This window comes from Mauremys mutica, chromosome 8 (genome assembly GCF_020497125.1).
Source record: "Mauremys mutica isolate MM-2020 ecotype Southern chromosome 8, ASM2049712v1, whole genome shotgun sequence".
Lineage (NCBI taxonomy): Eukaryota > Metazoa > Chordata > Testudines > Geoemydidae > Mauremys > Mauremys mutica.
Genome location: NC_059079.1, coordinates 43,246,670 through 43,264,911, shown reverse-complemented (window position 1 = coordinate 43,264,911; position 18,242 = coordinate 43,246,670). Strand labels below are relative to the sequence as shown.

The 18,242-nt window shown below is 42.4% G+C and overlaps 1 protein-coding gene across 1 annotated transcript in view; it reads right to left on the bottom strand.

Annotated features, from left to right (window-relative positions):
• The window catches only part of KIF14 (kinesin family member 14), a 79,260-nt gene that overhangs the window by 46,844 nt on the left and 14,174 nt on the right, over positions 1-18,242 (bottom strand). Inside the window, exons 5-14 of the mRNA XM_045025988.1 lie at positions 17,855-17,953; positions 15,356-15,408; positions 14,869-14,899; positions 14,193-14,300; positions 12,645-12,761; positions 11,369-11,487; positions 9,182-9,354; positions 6,982-7,129; positions 6,809-6,872; positions 4,948-5,132 (exon numbers count right to left, since the gene is read on the bottom strand). Coding sequence (XP_044881923.1) covers positions 4,948-5,132; positions 6,809-6,872; positions 6,982-7,129; positions 9,182-9,354; positions 11,369-11,487; positions 12,645-12,761; positions 14,193-14,300; positions 14,869-14,899; positions 15,356-15,408; positions 17,855-17,953 — 1,097 coding nt within the window. The remainder of the gene's footprint in view (positions 1-4,947; positions 5,133-6,808; positions 6,873-6,981; positions 7,130-9,181; positions 9,355-11,368; positions 11,488-12,644; positions 12,762-14,192; positions 14,301-14,868; positions 14,900-15,355; positions 15,409-17,854; positions 17,954-18,242) is intronic.

The following is an 18,242-nucleotide window of genomic DNA, read 5'->3' as shown; positions in this document are numbered from 1 at the left end:
CCTGTGGTGTTTCACTGGGCCAGGTTGCGCAGGTGAACGGGAGGAGGAAGGGCAACTGAGTCTAAAACTAGTGTCCCTTGTAGATACCTGCCAAGGCTGCCAAGGCCTTGGTGGCAGGGGTGGCCGGAATTGCTTCCTTGCCAACTGAGGTGCATGGAACCCCAGGGGGCGGAGCGTGGCTCGAGTGTCCTTCAGACCATGTCCTTCAGACCATGCAGCCTCACGTCCATTTGTTCTGCAAAGAACCCAACTCCATCAAATGGGAGATCTTGTATCGAAGACTGCATCTCTTGGAACAGGTCTGTGGTCTGAAGCCAGGAACTGCACCTCATGACCACCACCGAGGTGACCACCCTGGCTGCCGAATCGGCCGCATCCCAGGCCATCTAGCAGGAACACCTAGCCGCTGCTGTACACTCCTCAACCAGGGCCCCGAACTCTTGGGCCACCTCCTGGGGCATGGAGTCCTTAAACTTATGGAGAGAGTCACACAGCTTAAAGTTACATTGCTCCAAAAGAGCCTGATGGTTCGCAACTAGGAACTGGAGACTGTCTGTGGAATACATTTTCCTCTCAAAAAGGTCCAGTCTCTTGGCCAACCTTATTTTTGGGTGTGAAACTAGAGTGCCCTTGCTTCTCCTTTTTGTTGGCCACCAAAACAACCAATGACCCTGGGGGCGGGTGAGTATATAAGTATTCGAACCCCTTGGCCGGAACAAAATACTTTTTCTCAGCCCTCTTGGAAGTGGGCGGGATTGAGGATGGGGTTTGCCAGAGGGTTTTGGCAATCTTTAGGACCCCTTCGTGCACCGAGAGTGCAACATGTGCGGGGGTGGATGGGGACAGCACATTAAACAAAGTGTCTGATTGCTCTGCCCTCTCTTCTACCTCTTGGCCTAGGTTACTGGCCACCCTTCGGAGCAGGGCTTGGTGCTCCTTAAAGTCGTTCAGTGAACTAGCACGAGAGGACCCCATCATAGCCTCATCTGGAGAGGATGAGGATGACTGAACCACCAGGGCAGGGACTGGAGCATCATCCCCTGTGGGGAAAGGAGGTCTCGGGGTGAGCATCCGGCCCTCCATCTCAGCATCTGCTTGTGCTTCGCACAACTAGCCTGGTGCTGTTTGATGCTTGTCCGACGCGGTGACCAGTGATTGGTGAGATGGGGGCATCGGCATAACCAGCACGCCCCAGGCATTCGAGTAAGGCCATTGTACTGGCCACTGGCCCTGCTGCCAGGACGGCATCGCTGAGGTGGACACAACCTCAGGAGCCCAGTCACGAAGGTGCTGTCTCGGCAAGGGGCTGAACTTCCTCTCCATGCCGGAGAAATCCTCCTCTGGTGACCATGTTGGGCCATCGACGTCTGAGTCCAGCGGCTAACCATTGCTGTGGTTGCCTTGAGTAGTCAGACCAGTGCCAGGAGTAGGGGGAGCAGTGCCATATTGGAGAGTGTCCCTGTGGGGGGGGGGGGGGAAGAGTCCTTTGCGCTTTGGGCGCCAGGAAAGTGTTGACTCAACCATCAGTCTGAGTCCCCTACCACTCAGACAGAGTCGGTGACAGATTCTTTAGGGGGGTAGGAGGTCTCCTTGCAGCTCCAGTGTGGGCAGTGGCCCAAACAGGGACCCAATGCCCCTTGGTCTGTCTTACTCACTACGGGGTCCCACTTCTTAGACTTCTTCTTGGGCACCGGAGAAGGAGATCAGTCCTGGGTAGAGCCCAGTACCTGGGATGTGCTATGCACCGAGGCCAAAGTGCTGGGCGTCGTGTCTGGCCAGGCCAGCTCCGAGGCTGGGTGGAGAGCGGCCTCCATGAGGAAGGCCCTCAAATGAATGTTGCGTCCTTTTTGTGTCCTGGGACGAAAGTTCTTACAGATGTGACACTTACTTTGATGTGGGATCCCCCCCAAGCACTTCAGACAGCTGCCGTGTGGGTCACTAACAGGCATAGGCCTATTACACAGTCAGCACAGGGCTTAAAACCTGGCGACCAGGGCATGCCCTAGCTGACTGACTATAGTACATAATAGCTACTTACTAACTAATCTACAATAAACAAAACTATTTACAGCTGGAATACAAAGTCGAAAGGGAAAGAAACCACTGACCACTCGTGAGGCAAGGAAGAGAGGTGCTCCAGGAACCAACCACCATGGACAGTAAGAATGAACTGAGAGGGCGTAGGACCAGCAGCACCTGATATTCCGATGCATGGGTGCGGCACTGCAGAGGGCGCCACAGCCGACCCTACAGATCTTGCTAAAGCAAAAGTCTCCGACAACACACACCTAGAATGGAATTGATATGAGCAAGCACTCAAAGAACTGGGTATGTTTAGTTTAGAAAAAAGAGGAGATTAATGGGGAACATGATAGCTGTTTTCAAATACTTGAAAGGCTTTCATTAAAAAGATGGAGAAAAGCTGTTCTCTCTCGCCACAGAGGGCAGGACAAGAGACAATGGGTTCAAGATACAGCATAGCAGATTTAGATGAAATCTCAGGAAAAACGTCTTAACTGCAAGAACAGTAGGACAATGGAACAGACTGTCTAGGGAAGTTATGGAAGGTCCTTCACTGGAGGTTTTCAAAAGGAGGATGGATAGCCATTAGTCTTGGATAGTTTAGATGCAAAAAATCCTGCACCTTGGCAGGGCATTAGACTAGCTGACCCTTGCAGTCGCTTCTAACCTTATGATTCTATGATCTTATGACTGGAAAAAACCATGTGTGGAGTTAATTTGGGGATCCAAAAAGGGAAACTGAGGTGAAGGGCTACATGCAGGTCTGCCCAAGGTCACCAGGGGGCATCACGAGGCAGCCACTCATCTACAATCTTTCATTGTTCAGATTCTCTGAAGTACTGCTTATCTGATGTACACAGACCAAAACAAAAACAAAAAACAAAAACAGAAGTGTTTTGAAACAGAAATTAGATTCATATTACATGCAGACAGCACACCACTGAATGGAATTCTGATACTGACATAACAGCGTATATTTAATTCTGCTTTTAAGAATTTAGCAGATTTTTTTTCTGTGTAGAACTAATTTAGTATCTTTCATTGGAGTTATTACTGTATTTTAATTTTGAACTTCTTATTTCCTAACAGGAAATTTGTTTGTTTTGCATATGAGTATATAAACATATGATGTGAGGCAGTATTACTGCTGATGTTGGCTGACTTTGACAAAGAACATGAACACAACTAAGAGGGATGTGGCATTGAAAACTTCCCTGCTCATCCCAAAAACATGTGAAGTGTTTTAGAAAACTAAACAGAACACTGATCCCTATAAGTGACTCAAGCCCCTCTCACTTTCAGCACATGAGTAGTCCCAAACTCATAGGGACTGTACACATGCTTAAAGTTAAGCTCATGTTTAAATGCTTCACTGAATTTGGGATCTTAAAACAACTCTTCCTGATTACTTGAACTCTCATTTAGATAAAAGAAAAGGATAGTCAGGGTACATCAGGACTGGGTAATTAATCTTTCTATTCAGCAGGAGAAGTTATTATACACAGCATCATATGATCATGTTTCTCTCAACCTTTTCTACCTTAAGCAGATACCTTAGCTATGTCAACACTAAAACCCATAGTTTTGCTGTACTAGATGAGAGATCAGACATATGCTTGCAGTGATTAACTTACCGTATATACTCGATCATAAGCCGGTTCGTTTATAAGCCAACCCCCCAAAGATGGATAAGTAGAAATGGAAAATTTTTATAACGCATTCATAAGCCAACCCTATAATTCAGGGGTCAGCGAACTTTGGCTCCCGGGCCTTCGGGATAAGCCGCTGGCTGGCTGAGATGGTTTGTTTACCTTGAGCGTCCGCAGGCACGGAGATAAACCTAAGTAAACAAAGTGTCCCAGCATGCCAACTGCTTACCCTGACAGGCCAGGACAGCAACTAGCGAGGAAATTTTTTGGCGAGAAGGAAGCTGGGAGTCAGGGGAGTAACCCCTGTGACCACCCCCATGGTGACCCCATTCCTAGCCTAGGACCCCCCCCACACTCCCCATCCCATCCCTTGCCATCTTATCTGGGGAGGGCCAGGGGAGGATGTCCCCGGCCTGGCTGGAGCTGCTCCGGCAGGCTGGGCAGTGCGGCTGCAGCCTGCTCTGGCGGGCCAGACCGCGTGGCATAGCTGCAGCATGTTCCAGTGGGGTGAGCCGGGTGGCATGGCCGCAGCGAGCTCCAGTGGGCCAGGCGGCGCGACCACAGCCTGCTCTGGGGGGCGGGGCCGAGCAGCAGCTTTGGAGCTGGGGAGAGAGCAGCGTGGCTAGAAGCGGAGAGACTCTGGCCCTGCCTCTTCCCTTCTGTCTCTGCTGCCTCTCCTTGCTCCCTCTGTTGGGGGGAGGGGCTATGTCCCACCTCTCCCTCTCTATACCCATTCATAAGCTGACCCCCTTCTCTGGTGCTTCCCTTTTTTACTAAAAATATTCAGCTTATGAACGAGTATATATGGTAATTTCTAGGGGGAGGTGCAAAGAGTTCTTCATTGAAAACCACTCTGTGATGTCTGGTGAATCCCCAGAAAGAGGTCACATCATGTCTGTTATCCTGGTCAAACAGCAGCTCCATACTAGATGAGAGATTGAGCACCCTGTGAATTATTTCATACAGCAGCCCAGTTTAATACAGCAGTAAGATGCATAAGATATCCCACCAGAAATCCATCTCTGCACATTGGCTAATACAGCATCATTGTGAATGCAGTTACATGGGTCTGGCACAGATAGCATAGCTGGAGTGTCCCCACTGCAAAGAGCTAAGACACTCCAGCTATGCTAAGCTATCCCAGGTTAACTCTACAGTGAAGACATACCTAGAAGAGACACTTGCTGGGGGGTGGGGAAGGGGAAGGAGGGGAGGAGGTGGTAACCCATTCTCACATAGCCACATGAAGGATCTTTCATTTTAGGGTATCACATACCAGTGATCATCAGCAATTAGCACTCCAGAGAGCTGGATATCATGATGAGAATTTGGTTTGTACTTTCCAACTGTAGTTTGCCCTTCTTTTATCATATACAGAAGCATCTCAGAGAGCTGGGGATCTTCATTGAGATTGACAAGGTTTGGCAAACGATTGTCCATCTTGAACGTAATTCCTGCTTTCTAGGTGATTGATTCAGAAAAATACATACAAATAAATCACTAACGTTTTCTATAAAAAAATACATCAAAGTCTGCCTACTGTACCATAGGTCAGCGTTTCTCAAACTGGGGTCCGTGGTCCACTGGGGTTGCACAAGTGTACTTCAGGAGGTCCACAGGCCCCACTTATCAATTCCTCCCCAATGCCGCTGGGTGGGTGGTACAGGCGGCGGACCAGGGTGGCTCGCCAAAGGGAGCACCGTGCACAAGGTTTGCTTGATTCCTACCTGACCTGACAAGAGCCAGCTGGCAGGCGGAGCAGCAGCATTTGGAGGGGAAGGGAGAGGGACCCAAGCTGCAGGGGGGCAGTTGAATGAAAAGCCGAGCCAGGTCTCTTATCTGGAGCAGGGGTGCCCATCCTGCTCCACTGCCATGTTCAACCGCCTCTGCTTCTAGCCCCCCCCCCCCTCAGGACTGGGAATGCCCTACTGTCTGCTGTGAGGGGGGTGTGGTCAGGTGGGCAGCACAGCTGATGTCAGGTGTCCCGCACCCATGTACTCGGTCTCCACTGAGCTGGGGTGATGGGACAGGGCAAAATCTGTGTGTGCTGCTGCCTCTCTGGGTCAGAAGCTGCTAGCAGCTACTTGTGTCTGAACAAGTCTTCAGGCCCCTGACCCAGAGTGCTTTATTAAAGGGAATGCGCTCAACACTCACTCAGGCGTGCACGTGCGCGCGCACACACTCCCCCCAACACACACACAAAGTCTCCCTCACACAGTCCCCCCAACACACACCAGGGCTCCCTAGGTCAGTTTCATCACCTGGCCTGTGCTGTGAGGTGAGCACCAGGAGCTGCTGCTCTCCTGCCCTCTACTTACGCAGCCCAGGTGGGGAAAGTAACCTGGATGTAGGGAGCCCTGATGTCGCTCTCCGCTCGCCCCTCACAGCACCCTAGGGGGTGCATGGGTCAGAGGAGCATCAGTCCAGTGGGGAAGCAAGCAGCAATGCCAGCTGCTCTGTCACTGCATCCAGGTGAGTTTTCCCATATGCAGTTCTCATATGGGTGCAGGAGGGGAATTCAGAGGTTAGGGGCACAGGAGAGGAGTGTAGGGGTTGGGGTGAAGGGGATACAGTGCAGGGGTTGGCATGAAGGGGGTGCAGGGATTGGTGTGAAGAGGGCACGGTATGGGGTTAAGGCTGAAGTGAGGGTGGGGAGCCTATGGGAGACAGGGTTAATGGGGCAGGGGGTGCACCACACCCATGGGGCCAGGAGCACCAAAATGAAAGTTTGCCAAGGGTGCCATTTTCCCTAAGGCCAGCCCTGCGGTTGCTGCGGAACAGCTGTTCTCCAGCATGCATGAGCCGCTGGGAGAAGAGCGGGGATGGGGCGCACTTAGGGGAGGGGGCAGAAAGAGGCGGCGAAGAGGAGGGGTGGAGTGGGGGATTTGGGGGTCCACAAAAATTTTTAAATCAAAATGGAAGTCCACAGGTTGCTAAAAAGTTTGAGAACCACTGCCATACATAAATTTATTTGAAAGCACTGACCTGAAGGGAATGAATAATATTAATTGCTTCTTGCAAAGAGGAATGTAAACTAGGAAAGAGGATTCTTAGGACAATCCCAATTCTGTGTATTAAAGGGTTTATTGGTATTAAGCATTTTCTATACTTCTTTAATTCTTGTGAATAAAGGGTACCTGTAACTCCTTTGTTTCTTCAAATTTCCTCTGTTCTGCTTGTTCAAATTTTTCTTTCCAGGCCCTTAGCATATTAGGAAAAAGAAATCAAAATAAATTACTTTAGGGATATTTTATTCCAATATTTATAAGACTACTACTTACTATTCAGAAGACATTAATGACTACCCCACCTTTGCATCTCTGCCATATCCCTCTCCTGTTGGTGTAGTTTTACCCTTAGGGATGTTATTTCTTGCAGATACTGTCTATATTTCTCAGGATCTCTATTTAGAGTACTTTTGCGAGCTGCTTTCAGTTTCTCAATTTCTGCTTTCAGTTCTACATTTGAAAAATAAAAACATAACTCAGCTTTTACAGTAAACATAGGATCCTACATTAAGCAGGTGTTTAATACATTAAAAAAAACTCATTTTTTTTTAAACAGTAAGTCTGAGGATTTTATCCTCACTTTGGCAATATCCAGTGGAATTTATGTTAAATAGAAAGTATCCCACCCAAGCTTTAACATGCCCATCTAGCTACAAAAGTCTGTGTTTGTTACTTTTAAGAACAGCGAGAAAATAATTTTATGTCACTACTCCTGAAATGTGAGACATTAAATAACCTGCTAAACTGCACACTGAATAGTGCCTTTATATATGGCAAACTGATTGTTTTTGTTTAAGGTCTAGAGGTCACTTTTATATCATGCTATTCTCTGAAACACACAGGTCACACCAATTGAAGAGATGTCCCCCAAGGAAGCATTAGCTAAATTAACTGATCAACTAGAGTGCTGACAATAGCTTATACTATACATCTGATTTCATTTGATTATATAGCACAGAGACAGATTCCAGTTAAGTACTGCCAGGTTTTCAATCTGCATACAAGGTTTTTGAAGAAGCTGCTAATTTAGAAAACATAACAACTGGTTCTCTCTCTCTCTTATAATACACCATGGTTCTTTTTGTTTGCCATCCACCTAAGCACGTCTTCATTTATTTTATTTCCTCTGTGCAACACCTGCTGAGTTCTCATCTATTTTTGTTTTTATTTTTAAATGTAAACAAAATAAACAAGTACTCAAATTTAATAAGTAAAATAAAATCCTACTTTGTGAATCAATCCCATTGTATCTCTAACATAAAACCACTTCAGCATGAATACCAAACACCACTGGAAGTGGTAGTAACCCAATCCCCTCAGTAAACCTAACAAGAAGGGGACAGAGTAGCAAAAGGGAAATGCCAGTTTTTACACCCTCATTACCACAATACTACTCATCTCCAGTATCACTGCAAGTTAGTCTGCACTTGCCTATTGGCTGCAATACTAATGTTCCCCACAGGTAATACAATGATTATATATGCAGCTGTAAATTATTTCATAATTCAGACTGACTGGAGAAGATCATAATAGTAAGTCTGTCTGACTCCACTTTTCTGCAGTAAAAGACTTTCCTCCTCCATTTTCAGTAAGCACTATACAACTAAATGCCAGAGAAGCTATTTTCTCTTCAAAAGGGAAACTTCAGGTTGAATGAATACTTACAGTCTACAAAATACAACAATGTCCTAAATAAGAGTACAATAGCATGTGTCTAAGCAGGTTGCTACTGACCCCACTCAGAGGGAACAATAAAACTATTTTGTGTGGAGAATTAAGGGCCAGAATTTGAACTCCTTGTTCACACTACATAGCAATTTAGTAGTACCACTGACGTCAATGACTACTAGTGCAGTACAGTGCTCTTTATCATGTGTGAGTATATCACAATCTGACTGTACGTAAAAGCAACATTATAGCTGAGATTTTTAAGTGTACAGACTTCAGGAAATCCAACTTTAATGTGACCACCTTTCACTCATGTAGTATTTTGTGTATCACTGTGGGAATCGTACTGAATTTCCTGACTCTTATTTAAAATCTCAACCATAATGTTGAATTACATGTAAAAAACTAAGGTTAATTTCCTTGTTTCATAAACAAAAATAAACGGAAGGAAAACTTAGGTTTGCTTGAATGCACAACTGAAATGAACACATTTAAGTGGATGCTGTAATATCTATAAAAGTGTGTACATTCAAACATAAATACAGTACCTAATTACTTCAAATAGGGTATAGGTTTAAGCTCAAAAACAAAACGTAACCTATAAAAAATACTGATGTAAGTTTGTGAAACTGTATCAAAGAAAAAAAAAAAAAAAGAGTATCTCCAGTTTTGAAGTATTAATAGGCCTGTAAATTGTTTAAAGCCAGTTTAGAAAAATCTTAATGTTAAAATGAATAAACCTCAAATATGCTGTCAATCATTACAAGAGTATTAATATCAACATCATGGACAATTAATTTAAAAATGCTTGCAAATAAAAAAATCCCACCTTACCTCTAATTAATTTAGCATTCACGTCTTCATTTACTTTGGCAACGTTGATTATCAAACGAGCTTGTTTAGCATATCGAAGAGTGCTAAGGGTTTCCTCTACATTGCTGGCAGCAGGGCTTATTGTGGCAATCATGGTTGTTTTTGAATTTCCACCAAGACTTTCCTTTAATAACCTTAATTGACAAGAAAATGAAAACAATTATTTCCACCATTGAAACCAAATTAACTTCTCAGAGTTCATAAGGAATTAAATACAAAAAAGCCTGTGTGATTTACTATATATTTCAAGATGATTTTCAACCAGATAGCCAAATCCAAAACACGAGCCTGTTCCTGCTTACAGATACACAAGGTTTTTTTTATGCTTAGAGAAAATTCAATCAAATACTTATACACCTACATAATTTCACCCTATTCTACTTTAAGACTCTTACAAACAGGGGCGGCTCTAGCCATTTTGCCGCCCCAAGCATGGCAGCATGCCGCGGGGGGGGCGCTCTGCCGGTCGCCAGTCCCGCAGCTTTGGTGGACCTAAGCAGACGTGCCTGCAGAGGGTCCGCTGGTCCCGTGGCTCCGGTGGACCTCCCGCAGGCGTGCCTGCGGATGCTCCACCAAAGCCGCGGGACCAGCGGACCCTCCGCAGGCACGTCTGCGGGAGGTCCACCGGAGCCGCCTGCCGCCGTCCGGCAGAGCGCCCCCCGCGGCATGCCGCCCCAAGCACACGCTTGGCATGCTGGGGCCTGGAGCCACCCCTGCTTACAAACCATAGAAACTATTATACACAAGCATTCCTTTGCTTTCCATTTATGCTCTCCTCTTTTTGGAAAACATTGATCCCAAATGCCTAAATATAGCAGAAAAAACATGCCTGCTTGTGTTTATATTTTCACTGGTGCACCAACACCATAGAAGACTTCAGATGAAAATGTCTTAAGAGTTAGGGGAATAGGTCATAAATCAATTTTTGATGCAATCAGCATGACAACTGCTTTCATTTCTTAGTGATAAAACTGCATTAAAATAGTCTATAATTCAGATGACATTCCCCAGCAAGTTCTAATAGCAACAACTTTCTATCTCGTACCAAATTACACAATCCTTGTTGCTTTTTCATCTAAATTTGCCAATGATTTCTAACTCTTCGAGCAATTTGCAAGACAGTACACCTTGCTACAGAGTGGACAATGAGAGAGGAATGCGGAAGGACGAATAGTTTTTACTTTGCCCAAGTTATTTTCTTTGATTCAGGAATGGAAGCTTCTCTCCCTGTGCATTTTTACATTTTTCCCACTCCAGATTTAGTATTTATGACAGTTTCGAGAATGAAGAAATGGAAACTAAAGTCCTTTATTTACAGAAAGCCCTATTCTGACTAAAATAAACTCAGGTGTCAGGCACGCATAAGCCCCAGGCCACTTGCCTCTACCAGCTGATCTACAGGAGACAGATGAATGGTGGTATAAGAACTACTCAGCTGACCAGCAATTCATAGTTTTAGGGTTTGTCCTTAATCTTTAAAAAATTAGCCGATTCTCAGGTGCATGACACTGTGGAACTAGTTCAGTGCCAGTGATGAGGGTTGAGAGAGTGTTGTGCCAAGGAGAGAGGAAGGATTCTGGCTGCTGGGGGGGCAGGGATGGGATCAAGACCATAAAGTCCTCTCATGTACTGTGTGCCTAATGTGACATGTCCGCCCCAGTCACTAGTTCGATCAGGCCAGCAACCTGCTGAAAAAAAATCTGTCTTTAGGAGAGAAAGAACCATCACGGAGCCAAAAAGGCAAGGCCAGCAAGTGAGAACATAGGCAGGTAATAGGAGATTGTTTCCTCTCTTGTGGGAGGGAGTTTTAGTGTTCAACAGATGCTAAAAATGTGAAAGCAGTCTCTTCAGTGCCAGGAGAAAAAGGGAACAGCAGAGAGATGAAAAGGCATTAGAAGCACATTTCTTCATCTACAGTATAGAATACTGAGGAAGAATATACCGGTCCTCAAATGTACCCACAATTAGCAGAACATGAAAATAAAAATATTTTTCAAGTTTACTTTACTTCATCCAATAGTTATTTCATACAATTTGTAGAAGTGAGAGTCCACAGATGCATGAATCTATCATCTGATAAGAGTCTCATCTTTTTGTTTCCACAGAACCAAGATTACTTTATAGTAGCTCTTCATGAAATATACATACCACGTAAGGACAGATTCCCGATAAGGAATAAAAGCCTTCTTTCTGTTCTGAGATTGCTCAGAAAGCGCAGATATAACTTTCCCCAGAGTTAGCAGTGATTTATTAATACTCACGCCCTCCTGTATAAAGCAGAAATAAAAATAAATGCACAGCCTCATTCTGAATATAAAACATTACTACTTAGATTTTTTTTTTAAATGGGCAAATTGCTAAAACAGAGCCTAACAGGCTAGCAGCATTCTCCTATGAACCTGTCCTATTAACTGGTGTTGTTGGTCCTACCGGGAGATGCTAAGTGAATCATGCTGACTCTCTGATGCAGATGTAGTGTATTAAATCCACCACTGATATAATGGAAACGAGAGCAGCTCAGAAGGATCTTCAATCTGATGTAATGAAGACCTAGGTTTTGGACTAAGCCGTTCCAAGGAGCAACATTAGAGAAGACTGGGGAGAAGACTTGGGATACATTTTATCTTATTGTAAACTTTTTTTTTTTGGTTTGTTTATAAAGCCAAACCCCAGGAAGGGGTGAGTTCTGACTCTACACAGTGTATAGACTGTTTTAGAGCAGGTTAGGAAAGGTACTTGCACATATAGAGCACTCCCCCTCCCCCATTCTTTTTAGCTTCTTTGCATTATAAAAACAGAGTTAAGCAAGCGCTTTCTCCCCTGTTTTAGACATAAAAGAATATTCAACTTTGTAAAGTTACAATAAATGTGTGACATACGGGATAAAAGCTAAAGCAAGCATTTAATATCTAGCCTTTTGGAAGAGAACTAGAAAACAAACCACAGATGTCCAAGCCTCTGATACAAAAACCACCAAAGAAAACCATTTTTTCCTGTCTTTTCCCCTCCCTCCAAATGCTTATTTATATTTAGGTATAATCAAGTCAAGTTAAAGCAGATGTGATGTTTTCCACATTGATTCAGTATTTATACTGAACCTGTGATGTGAGACTCAGATCAATAATAATTTATATACATATAGATTTTAAACAGTGAATCTGTTAAACAATTAAAGCAAGAAGTTAAATTTAACTCTATGAATAGTACAGAATATTCAGCAGACACTATCTGCATTATCTTTTTTCCCTGTCTTGTGAAAAGACCAGAGCAGCAATGCAAAAGACACCGTTACATCAAGATTCATTCAACATGGAGACCAATAGGTCTTCTCTTACACGTGAAGACCTAAAGCATTTTCATTTCATGGCCTCACAATACTGTACTCTGAGACAAACCATGTCACAAAACTGTAAATGCAGTTTACCTTCAGCCTCTCCTCACTGGTCTGACTTGGAGAGCAGCGTTCGCTGCCTGCTAGATCTATTAGATTTATGCGACTGGTAATCCTATGATCATGCCCTTCTTCTTCCACAAACTCTGTCTAGAGAAAAGAGATTACTGCACTTAGAAAAAACATTTAATTTTGCAGATTATGACTCATCACCAAAATAAAAACCCCATGAAGAGTCAGATCTACCATGCTATTCACTTTTAAATAATGCGTTAAACATTTTCTCATTTTACTTTTGTAATGAGAGTGTCATTTAAGATATAGTATAACTTTCACAAAGAAAAAGAGTAAGGCGAGGATAGTAAATAGTATCCAGAGACAAACACCTGAGGATTTCCAGTAGCCTAGCAGTACATTTTGCTACTTTAGTAGTCCTGATATGCTCCTGAGCTACTCACTTCGGCTTCAATCCAGCACCCATTGAAGTCACTAGAAGTTGTCTTTGACTTCCGTTGATGCAAGACTAAACCACTGGTGAGTGAAAAGGTCACTGACCTACTTGCCCTGATGGGGAAGACAGGGCAAAGTATGGTGATGGCAGCAACGGAGGAAAATCAGGAAAAAAAAAAATCTGTGGGTGGAAAAAAATTGGAGGCCCATAGACTTGGGAAGAGCGCTATCTACTTCGCGTCCTTTTCCATCCTCGTCTCTCTATGGAGGTTGCCTGTCTCCTACATACAAAATTATAGGGGGGAGAGCAGAGCTCACGTCTGCTGGGGATAGGTGACCTGAGTGCACAGGTGTGTTTCAGTAGCTTCTCGTTTAACAGTGCCTGGAACACTTTGCATTATCCTATCTCTGACCCAGGTCAGGTAAGTGGGAGACATCACTGGGACATAAACATTCAAAACTGGGTATTATAGGATTTTCTCCCCTTGCTATAACTGAACTATGAACATATTTGTATAGTGCAATAAGTATATATATAGTGCAGAAACATTAGAAAAGCAGTGTCCTGAAAAGATTACAGCAGGGGTTGGCAACCTTTCAGAAGTGGTGTGCCGAGTCTTCATTTATTCACGCTAATTTAAGGTCTCGTGTGCCAGTAATACATTTTAATGTTTTTAGAAGGTCTATTTCTATAAGTCTACAATATACAACTAAACTCTTGTTGTATGTAAAGTAAGTAAGGTTCTTAAAATGTTTAAGAAGCTTCATTTAAAATTAAATTAAAATGCAGAGCCTCCCGGACTGGTGGCCAGGACCTGGGTAGTGTGAGTGCCACTGAAAATCAGCTCGCGTGCCGCCTTCGGCACACGTGCCATAGGTTGCCTACCCCTGGTTTACAGTATGACTCAGACATGTTTACAATGTGCTTTTTAAAAAAACAGTAGTACTGTGAGTATGTAAAATAAACTAGATCTGGCTGTTTAGAAAGCAAGACTACTACTTCTTTATTCAGCCCAGTATATTTAACGCAACCCTCCCCTTCTTCATTCTTTTCTAGGCAGCACACGATAATTGAGTTTTCCACCACTACATTATTGCAATAATTAAAAAGAAAAAAAAGTCACATTATACCTTTGTCTGCGTCATCACAAGGGTGAAGACAGAATGAGATCTTGAGCTCTTGTCATTCATGCCTGTGGCAGCAGTTGCTCTCTGTTTATTTCCTAGCTCGAGCCAACTCTGATAACAGAGATAAGAGACAGGATATTAAGTGAAAGGATTCTGTGAGCAGCTAACAAAAGTTTAAAGAGCTCTGCAAAAATGAATATACTGTATTTACAAGCTGGTATTGGCAGTGGGCCACTAAAAGGAAAATGTTGGTAGCCCACAAAATACTTTTGGGATGTAAGTTATGTAGGATGCCAACATTAATCAATGTTTTGAGCATTATTGATCCATTTTTTCCCCCATCTCTAATCAGAGGGGCCAAAATGAGAAACTTTTTGAGACCCTGGTGTTAGCAAAAGGAAAAATGGAACCACTACTACTTTTGTCTAAGCTTATATGAGAAATTAAAATGAGTTTAGGCCCCAATCCTGCAAGTAACTTCACATGGGCACAAAGGGCTGCTGCAAGATCAGATAAGATGTCATAGGCTAACGGACTAGGCTTTGTAAGCTCATGTTTATCATCACTGAAAATAAGCATTCAGGAGTAAAGAAAGAAGCAGTCATGAGGCAAAAGAAAGATTTTTACTTACAGCTATTAGAAGATTAATTTTTATTAGTTAAAAACATCATCATCTTACCTGGATATCTGAATAAGAACTGACCATGTTCCTGTAAAACAAATAAATAGTTCTAGTTCAAACTGGTTCATTTTGTTTCTACAAAAGTCATTAGTGGTTTAATTTTTGAAAAAATTTACTGAGTTAGACAAATACTAACACTAAAGCCAAACTTCATCAAACACACCATGCAAGCTTAAGTGTCTACCCCAGCAAGATTGGGCAGGATCTTAGGCCTTGATTCTGCAAAGATAGGCACATGTGCTTAATTTTACTCACTGTGATCAGTTCCACTGGCCTCAATGAGATTATTTACAGATCATAAAGTTAAGCATGTGCCCAAGTCTTTTCAGAATAAAGGGTCCTGCCCAATCCTGCTAAGGTTGACCTTTATATCTGCAGAGCCTTTATTAAGTCAATGGGACTGCACAAGGGCATAAGAACAATAACTAGCATATTGCCATATCAGGCCAATGTATTTACTAGAATGACAATAGTTAAGGCTTACGCTGTCAAGTCTTCCACGTATGGCCCCAATACTGGATGTTCTCTTACACGGAGCTGTTGAGAATAATTGTAAAAGAAAAAGCTATTCAAATATATGAATTTGTCATAACAATTATGCAACAATCTCTTAAAAGTAAAAAAAACCTAATGAAAATAGAAGTGAAAAATTATTTTTCTACATGTCATGGTATGAAGGGTTTTTTTTGGGGGGGGGGGGGAGGGTGAAGGAAGGTCTTACAAAAAAATTCAATGCATGCTCCAGAGTAACATCATTACAAGAATAATAAAACCTTTATTTTACCAGGATAACTGAAAATTAGTTCTCAATTACAAAAGTAACCAGGCCAAAATAGGTCACAAACTGGAATATACTGTTGTTTACCAGATAGAACCGAAGATGTAACAATGTGTGAACAAAACAAAATTGAGGAAAATTCATAACTGAAATTTGCTAGAAACACTCTTTACTGCTTTGACACTGAAGTTTTAAAAATACCTGCAACACACTTAATTACATGCCCAAGACAACAGAAATTTAACCTGAGTCCATCAGCAAACATATTCTCCCAAAATCACTGTCCAACCTAACCCTCCCAATTTAATAGAGCTGTAGGGTGCTCTGCAGAGAACTAGAATTGAAAAAGTGCTAAATATAAATGAATGCATTTCACTAATAAATGCTGTGAATTGTGGGGGGTTTCTCCTCTTCTCTTCAGCATTTCTTGGTTTAGTAATCTCCCTCTCCTTTTCATTTTGTTTTTTTCCCCACTCCTGTCATTTAATTTACTCTCTCTCTCTTTTATCTGTTTATGATTTTCTGCTTTTACAGGCAGCACAAGATCTTGCATTGTCCTCTTCCTTGTTTGTTTTTCCCCTTTGATCTCAGTTTGTCCAATGCTTCCTTCTAAATGTTCTTCCACTGTTCTGATTTCCCCAACCCCACTCCATAGTGCTACATTTTCCACTGCAAAGAGGTGTGTTTTTACATCAAGGTAACTATCCTGATGTAAAATCCTAGTGGAAGCAAGGCACTGTAGTTTTTACATCAGTGTAGCTAGTCAAAGTCAATTCTAGGTAAGGGAAAAATAAGATTGATCTTGACCAGCTACATCAAGGTGAAAATTACCTGCATCTTGTCTCCACTAGGATTTTACACCAAGATCTCTCTCAATGTAAAACACATTTTTTTTAAGCTAAGACAAAGCCTTAGGGTTTATGTACACTAGGTGTGTTATTAGATCATATTAGCTAAACCAATCTAACGAATACCTTCTATGACAAGTTGTTCTTTAACACAGTTTAATAATTTAGCAACTTGCCTTGCCTCCAGTAGAGTTTCAAAAGGAATTAATTAGCTACTCGATCTAGCATCACACCTTTAAATCCTACTTAAAACAAGACTTTAGGGCTGAATGGACAGGCTCTGCTCCTCCAAAGCGGGGGGTGGGGGGTATACATGAGGAATCCCAAAATGTAAATGCAGAAGAGGACAAAAAAAGAGAGGGACCCCCAAAATCCTAGAATTGGAGTTAGGGAAATGATAGATAGAAAAATCAAAGTATCAAATCACAATTTTGGGGAAGGGATTAAATGTGTGTTTTTTTCAGATGCTGTCTGTCTAGCTATCTGCTTCAACTAATTTGGTATGAAGTAATGTTGCCAATTTTGGTTGGACATATTCCTGGAGGTTTCATCACATGACAGTCTTTAATTAAAGATTAATTTTTGTCCCAGAGTCTCCAGGAACTAATCCTAGAGGGATGGCAATCCTCCCTACAAAGAAGATAGTCAGAGAGCAATCCTCAAAAAAGTAAATTCCTCCACTTGGAAGACTGATGGGCAAAATTAAATTAAAGCCCTAGCTGCAGATTCCAGCTCTCTCACAATGTTACTTTAATTAGAAATAACCTTGGTTCTGTTTTTAACTTCTTCTATGCAGTGGCATCATCAATATCAGTAGCAGAAAGGTGGACAGATTAGTAACAGCATTTGGGTGAACAGAGAACCCCCAAATCAGGGTATATTTGTTCATTTTATCGCTGAAAACGTTTTGGTCATGCAATAGTGGAGAAAAATAAAATCTAGTCTGCAAAATATTACTCAGTTAATATTTAACAACCTTAAATCTAAAAACGATCTTAAAATTTGACAGTTTTTAATTGAAACTGGCATATCAATGTATTTTTAAAATTTGAACCAGTGTAAGTCCTAGGCACTGAGTACATAGCTAAAGATGCTTCATAGCAGACTAACATGTGTACCATCTTCTCTGTAACTCATTTAGTAGGAACATTTATAACAAGGTAAAATATTAGGAGATGAGCAAGCAAGAAGAAAGCAATGAGCACATCACACAACAACATTGCTACATGATCTACCTATACAACAACTTCTGAGCTTGCCTGACAGGAAGCTTACCATATCCTTCCAGTTAGAAGGCAGGTGCCACTACAGCTTGTATATTGACAGATACATTAAGAGTGTATGAGTAGTAACTTACAGGTTGTTTCTTTTGTCCATTTTCAGCTTTAAAGATGAGCAAATCATGAATTTTCTCATTGTAGACTTCAAAATAGCTCATTTCAAGATGGTACAAATTCTAATTTAAAAACAAATTATACGAGTCAGATATTCTACCAGACTTCTTTTGTCATTTCCAGTCAACAAATTTAATGGCAGCTGCAGGTATTCTATACCATCATTGCAAGCTTTTATTTTGAAGTCATCTTCCAACAGCAAGATCCTAGACAAGAAATCTTGAGTATACAAACTTATTACAATTCTATCCATTGCTTTCCGCAGCTGTGACATGTCATGTTTAAAAAAAGCAAGCAAGCAACACTGTGCTTTTAATACATAAAAAAAAAATTATTCACTCCTGCAGGAGT